The following is a 7692-nucleotide window of genomic DNA, read 5'->3' on the forward strand; positions in this document are numbered from 1 at the left end:
ATACTGACCCAGAGGTCAGGCTATTCATAGACTCAACACTTTTTTCTGTTCACTTGTACGATAACAGAGAGATCACTAACCAGTAAAATGTCTTTGATGCAAATCTTTTTGAATACACAGTAATCTCTCTCACACTCACACTCACACACACACACACACACACACACACACACACACACACACACACACACCGAGCTGAGTGTATATAAAAACTACCAAAGCACGCATCTGAAACAGAGCTAGAGTCTTTTATACTCATTTCACTAACACTGTTCCTTTTCCCAGCACCACACTAAAGCCGGGGACAGGTCACATTTTAAACAGAAGCTAAGGCGTGTTTGCATGTGAGTGCACCGGTCTGTGCATGTACAACAGATTTCATTTGTTGGACATTTCAGAGAAGCGATTAGTAGGCCTCCACCTCTTCCTGTGTGTGTGCCTGAATGTGTGAGAAAGTCTGAAAACAAAACAATTGCTGTGTAGACGGTGTCTGAACAGGTCATGTGTTCATGCACAGTTGTGGTACTCAGCCAGACAGATTATACACAGAGGACAGATTGTAAGAGGCTTGGAAGCGATGGCCCCTTTCTATTTAGGACATTTTTACTTTTCGTGCCTAAAAGCTCTCCATCTGCTCTTTGCTCTCTGTGTCAACCAAAGACAAAACACTGTGTGAATCAGTATTTCTGATGACTGATATGTGAGTCATTTTTATACATCTGCCACAACAAACGTCCCACTCTAAACGCAATTCTCTGTGTGTGTGATTGTGTCTGACTGACCTGAGAGTAGAAATTAGCCATAGTGGTGGTTTCGATGTCCTTCTTGCCCAGTATTTCTATTTTGACCGGAGCTGATGGGAACTTGGTTGAGAAGTAGTCCAAGAAGTCAGGCAGGTAGCCGGCTTCCCCGTGGACAATCCCCATGACGTAATGAGCTGCCTGAAAAAACAAGGACAGTAATTTAATCTAAATATTAGAATAAAAAATAAAAAGCACTTCCATTAATCTCCAGCAGGCTGCTCTGATCTCAACACTCACGGATCAAATATGTCTCTGCCATACCTGGGATGAGTCCTCACTGAAAGCCAAGGTGACAAACTCCTGGGCAAATCTCTGCCTCTGGCTCACGGAGAGAGAGGACAGCTGGGATGTGTAGGCGTGGGCCACAAGGGCTCCTCCGTTTGGTTGGTTCTCTATGTGGATGTATGAAGCGAACTCCAGGCCCGCCATGCCCGGGTAGGCGCCCTGCGGCTGGTGTTTGGTTTGGGAAGGTTGCGGCGTCTTCATGGAGGACGATGGGAAGTTGGGACAGTTGAGGGGAGAGGAGTTAAAGGGGGATTTAGGGGAAAGAGGAGAAGATGAAGGTAAGAGTTGTGTGGTTTTGTTGTTGGGTTGAGGGTAAACCGGTAGAGGGGACTTAAATGGAGACAGGGGGGAGTTATGAGTGGGATCAGAGGGTGAGGAAGAAGAGGTGGGAGGTGGAGAGGATGAAGGGAGGAGATGTAGGCCAGCACACACGGTTTGGCAGGAGCGGTGGTACATCTTCACTCGTTTGTGCTTCTCCCCCTCTTTGTGTTTCTTCTTCTTTTTCTTCTTCACCTTTTTGATTTGCAGCTCCTCGGAGTTGATCTTCGCTTTCTCGTTTTCATCTGGACAGAGAAAGAGTGACAGAGAAAGGAGAGAGAGAGAGAGAGGAGGACCTTATTACTTAAAGGAAGATATATTTTACAGGAGAAGACATTCTTACAAGATCAACACAAAAGTATGAAGGAAAAAGTAATTTTTTGATAAGGCTTAGAGGGAGTAGGGAGACGATCATTCAGCCAAGCTTTGATAAAAAAATCTATTCAAGTCCGATGTGTGATGGATCAACAAACCAACACTCAGCCCTTTTCATTCCCCTGCTGTAAGAAGACCATTTTCACTGAATCAGGTCCTCTTAAAATGACAAAAGCTTAAGCAAAGTTCTATCAAAATAAGGTGAAGAGAATAAGGAAACCTGCAAATGATGTGATGTGTTGTGTGACTAAAAATAAACAATACCCCGTAAGACTTTCACCCAGATTGTTGTGTTATTTACTTTCACAGTTTTTTTTTTTAAATGATCAAAACAAACTGGTACCTGATAATCCCCTGTTTAAAAACCCATAAGACAGAAATAATGAGTCCTAACTATTTTAGTGTAGACAGATGACTCATAGCGTCTCCCAGATGGTGTGAAATCTCCTGGGGTGCATGCAGAAAATAAATTGAAGAGCCCTCAAATGGCATCAGTTGAGAAAAAGCAGATATGACTAAGCCAGGAAATACGCTTTCGAGTGGCATATCTAAGCAGAGATAATACCGTACATGGTGGACCGTCTCTTGGAAGCCTGAGGCGGGACAGAGTGGAGCTTGCAAATTTATGCACAGTGCTACTGTTAGTATTTTGTGTGTGTGTGTGTGTGTATATACAATTGTGTGTGTGTCAGAGCTGTTTATATCTATCTGGAAAAGTGTTGCTGGCTGGTTTATTCTTGGCCGACAGCGGTTGTGTAAACAAGTGGTTCATGTATACATTTACAGTATGTGTGTGTGTGTGTGTGTGTGTGTGTGTGTGTGTGTGTGTGCGCGCGCTCATGTGAGTCGCTTTGATAGCTGCTGCCTCAGCATAATTCCAATATCAGCTATCATCTCATTCACACTCACACACACATTCAGTGTAGTCTGTACCCCACACACGGCGGGAATGAAAGACAATGAAAAAGAGCAGAGAGAGTAACATAATGTGTGTGTGTGTGTGTGTGTGTGTGTGTGTGTGTGTGTGTGTGTGTGTGTGTGTGTGTGTGTGTGTGTGTGTGTGTGTGTGTGTGTGTGTGTGCGTGTGTGTCAGCAATGAAGAGAGCAACAGCAAGAAGGTATTTGCAGTGCAATACCAATGCTACAAATCCAAAAGCTCTTAAACACAAAAGTCACCCCTCCTCAAATTCTATCCACACACACACAAACACAAACAAACAAACAAACAAGCCTCAGTGGTAGTAAAGCAGTCTTACGGTCAGAATAGCTGCTTATTGATTTCCAATACATGTTTTCTCTCTCTCTCTCCCTCCCTCTCTCCCTCCGACACCCTTTTCAATTGTGAACTTAACACTCTCTCACTAACTAAATATCTAACATCCCCTCCCTGACTCCCACACTCCCAACATTTGCAAAAGTAACACCCTCTGATTAAATGTCTCACTCACTGCTACTGAAAACTTTCTCTCTGGTGAGCAGAGCCTCTCCCTCGTCTCCCTCTTTATTCCCATCATGTATCCCAGTGCGTCTCTTTTTATCCTATAAACACATGATTAAATACCGGCCTCTCTGGCATGATGACTGCAGACTTAATAATACATATACACTCTTTTCATCAGCCTCGCTCCCTCTCACTTCTCAGCTCTTACAGTTATACGATATATATACGATTATATTATTATGAGGGCAGAAAGTAGAAAGTAAACAGAAAGTATGAAGATTGAAAGAGGGAGCTGTATTTTTCATCTGCAGACACCAGCTGTGTGTATGTGGCCCAAGTCTTACTAAGTCCTTCAAATGTATGGCATAATTGCACATAGACACCACAAGTCTGACAGGAGCTTTAGATCAATCTGAATAAAAATGGCCTACATTCAGTTAGTGGTGTGTTAGTGTGATTGTGTGTCTGTTTAAAACGGTCAAGTCAAATAAAAAGAGAGAGAGAGAGAAATAAAGAGAGAGAGAGGAAGGGACTTTACGTAACAGCGCTCAGAAAATAATTTACAACTGTCGAAAGGTTAACAATGGAACTCGCCGCCACATTCATAAAGTGACCAGATAACACAGACACGTTCACACAACAGAGCCCGACTGATAGAACTGGAGACACAGAGTAGCTTTGTAACACACCGGTTTGTGATGGTGTAAAGGTTGGCCGTTATCCACACATAAAGTATTGTACAATCATGTTTTATAGGCTACATTTTTAGGAATCTTTGAGCTGTATTTTCTTAAGTCAAGGTTTAAAAATCTATATTGTATTTTAATGCGTATTCTATCTATGGTTTAACTCACAATGTCCTTTACTGTTCCAAAATGTAGTATTATCTTGTATAATACTGTTAAATAAAGTTATTCAACAGTAAAATGTCCTGCCTCAGTACATATTGTATATTTTGTCACTATTCCCAATTAATTGCCAAAAATATTTATGTTGTGTGTTTTAATATCAAGCAATTTCTTGTTGGTCGATTAAACCAGGTTGCACAAAACTTAAAAAAAAAAATAGCTTACAATTAAAAAAAAATGAATTTAAGCCTGTCTTTTAACATCAGCTTAGTTTTTATTCTAAAACTAGATACAATTTAATAGTTGCATTAAAACTTTAAACACTTGAAATGTGATCAAGTGTGTGAAACGTAAAACACAGTAATCACATAGAAATACATTTTATAACCAATATTACTGCTCAGGGTAGGAGAGATTTTTTATTTTTTTTGGTAAATGAAGACTTTTTAATACCCTCTTCTTAGTGCTTAATTTGAAGGAATTCATTGACCGAGACCGGCCAATAACATGATATATTGATGTTCATAAATATGCTCCAAATCATGCAACACCTATTATAGCTCCCTATTACATACATTGTAATGTAATTTAGGGGAGTCAGATATATCTAGTGTAAGGTCCACACAGTAGTGACATGACCGAAACTCCATCTCTACTAAGCCAAAGCATCCCCATAACAACGGAGCAACTCCATTCGCTGAGGAAGACCACAAGAACTGATTGAGAGCTTTGGAAGCATGAAGTGAATGGACCTCCTGTTTTTCTGACAACCTGCTGTTTCCAAGGTCAAAAATTAACGACATCATCATAGGCTCTGGGAAATTATGATGGGCTTTTAATGATTAGACATTTTGTGGACCAAAGGATCAACTGAAAAAAAAAAAAAGAAGATCTTTCTGTCCTAAGTAAATCACTTGGTTTGCATTAATGTGTGTGTGTGTTTCCACCAACCTTTAATCGGCTGCTTGACTTCTCCGTTCTCCCTCTTGATCTCGTTTATCACTTTGTGCTTCTTCTTCTCCTTTTCTTTCTCTCGGTCTTTGACCTTGGTCTTCTCCCTCTCCTCTCGGCCTCTCTCTTTCGCCTTGTCGGAGTGCTCTGTGGGAGCAGAGAAGAGGGCTTCAGGTCTGGGTGCTTGAAATACTTTAGATTTACTCACTACACGCACACACACACACACACACTACGCTGAGCACACTTCGATTTTTTCTCTCTAACCCCTTAACTAAACGCTTGCCAAGTGTTTCACCTTGGCCGTCACAGATTCCTTAATCTTGTTGGTCTTCCTCCTACATCATGTAGGCTTTTTCCCTTCCCTGCTGCAACGAATCCGTCTCTCCTCCAAGCCTCTACTCTTATCTCTCATGTTTCCACAGCACCGTACTGACCTTCCCATTCCCTTAAAGACTGCAGCAGTCACTCTGCAATTTCACACATAACCTAAGAGCAACATCTCATCACTATATACTTCACATTTTATTCTCCCCAACTTATCCCCGTCTCATGTTCTCGGCCTCCGCTAGATCAATATGCTACAGTTTGAATCCTCTCCTGCTTTTTTGACTCATTTTATTTCCTTTCCCAGCGTTTCTCCGTCTGAGAGATTCATTTCAGTGTTGAAGAAATATTACAGATCAATGAATTTGAGGGCATTGTAATGCTGCACTCACTGCATCAGTTTAAAATGTAAATATCGTACCATCACACACACACACACACACACACACACACACACACACACACACACACGTCTTCAGTGCTTTCTGGAAGGTATGCCCAAGTGTGGCTGGATGGTAAATCATAATTTCTCGCCTCCAGCTGAGCTAAGAAAACTTCACCTTTCTTAAAATAACTTTCATTTTATCAAATCTTTTATACATCGCCCTCCTTTGATTCTTTATTTCCTTTCATACACACATAAAAAACTCCCATTATTTTTTCCACAGTAGTTATTTTGCTGATTCTCTCTTTCTTTCTTTCTTTCCCCTTCCAAAGAACTTTTTTCTTTGAACTCAGTCAGATCCATCTTTTAAAAAGGAAGCTGTGTTTTCAGACTGTTCACTCTCCTGTGGATGTGGGGAGTGGGAAAACGAACACAGTGGGGTTGGACTCTGCTGTTTGCAGGATCAAAAGAGAAAATGCTTTGAAAGTAAAAAAAAAAAAAAAAAAAAAGGCTTAAAGGGAGCAGTAGGAGAATTAGAGGTACATCGATACACTCTTTTTAATGATTGTATTTAAACAAATACCGTGGCATTTTGAAGTTCAGTGGGTCGTTTTTCTTTGCTACTTAACATGCAGGTAGTCATTATCCTCATACCTTGTAGTTAATAGGAGGAACGCCAAGAATGTTAACTAACCGTTTTGAGAACGCTGCAAAACAAATGCTGTAAAATTACCAGACACTGTAAGCTGCCTGGTGAAGAAAAAACAGCACGTTTTCAAAAACACCAATTTAGATCCACAGGAAGCTGCTTATAAAAGGCCGGATGGCTCAGATCTACTGCCAGAGTTATAAAAACATGTGAGACCATGTCATGCCTACATTCACAAACTTTAATTTAGAGGCTATGGGCGATGAATTAGCCCCGGTGGCAAACCAGACCTTAAATACATGGGAGATGTTCTCTGATTTATTGCAGCTTGGTGGAAGAGTATCCCTCTTAAAATAAAGAGGAGACTATCCCGTGGCTTGAGAATCACAAGTTTCAAACTGGTCAGTAACTAAAATGTAGAAACATGATTGATTTTGTCGGGGCAACACAACACAAAACTAGAGGCGTTAATGAACGCAAGTGAAACCGCTTTTCGGTTTTTCTCCGATTTTGTTTTCTGACTTTCTTGCAGCGGCCGGTTTTGAAGGGAAACAGCAGGCGGTTTCACTGTTTGGATGTTCACAGGAGAGAAAACACTTTGAAAGACAGAGGGCCAGAGGCAGACACTTTACTAACTTCAACCACATCGGTCCCCACTGCTATCAAACCTTTTAGAGCTGGGGTGGAGATTCATCAAACCAGAAAGTCGATGGGGTGTCCTCTTTATTTATTATATACTTATTTTACATATTTATTAAGTTCAAAACTGGCTTTGTTAATAAAAATCAATTACATTTAACCTGTGTTAACTTGGAACAGCATAGTGTTAGCACAGCCACTGTGTTAGCAAAGACACCTGTCTCTCGCCAAAGTCATGCTGGGATACGTGTGACCCTGAACAGGATAACCTGCTCAAAAAACATTAAATCTGCAAGCGGCAAATTCAATCATTCAAAGGTTCCAGTGCCCTTTAATATTATTAACATTTAACACTTATATTTATCATACACTGTGTGTCTGATTATACTATTCGATTTAATGATTTGGGAATCTTAATTAACAAATAGAATGAAGCAAATTCTGTTTCCTAGTGCTTTGTGGAGAAATCTGACAGGATAAGTCATCACAGCTAGAAGAGCACTTTCATGTGAAAACAATGCTGGACATAAATTGACTGGTGAAAATCCTGCTAATCCAGACAGTCAGTCCAACCCTGTTGGTGGGACAAACCCCTGCTTCACCATTCAGGCTGGTCTCAAAATGATTAAGCAATAAGGTTAATACACTCTTTGTTATTCTATTGAACTGCT

The 7692-nt window shown here is 40.8% G+C and overlaps 1 protein-coding gene across 1 annotated transcript in view; it reads right to left on the minus strand.

Moving 5' to 3' along the window:
- Positions 1 to 7692, minus strand: part of LOC129112659 (lysine-specific demethylase RSBN1L-like) — a 29532-nt gene that overhangs the window by 18025 nt on the left and 3815 nt on the right. The window contains exons 2-4 of the mRNA XM_054624852.1: positions 5022 to 5168; positions 1065 to 1651; positions 783 to 941 (exon numbers count right to left, since the gene is read on the minus strand). Of these exons, the coding sequence (XP_054480827.1) occupies positions 783 to 941; positions 1065 to 1651; positions 5022 to 5168 (893 nt within the window). The remainder of the gene's footprint in view (positions 1 to 782; positions 942 to 1064; positions 1652 to 5021; positions 5169 to 7692) is intronic.

The sequence above is a fragment of the Anoplopoma fimbria genome, chromosome 23 (assembly GCF_027596085.1).
Source record: "Anoplopoma fimbria isolate UVic2021 breed Golden Eagle Sablefish chromosome 23, Afim_UVic_2022, whole genome shotgun sequence".
NCBI classification, from domain to species: Eukaryota; Metazoa; Chordata; class Actinopteri; order Perciformes; family Anoplopomatidae; genus Anoplopoma; species Anoplopoma fimbria.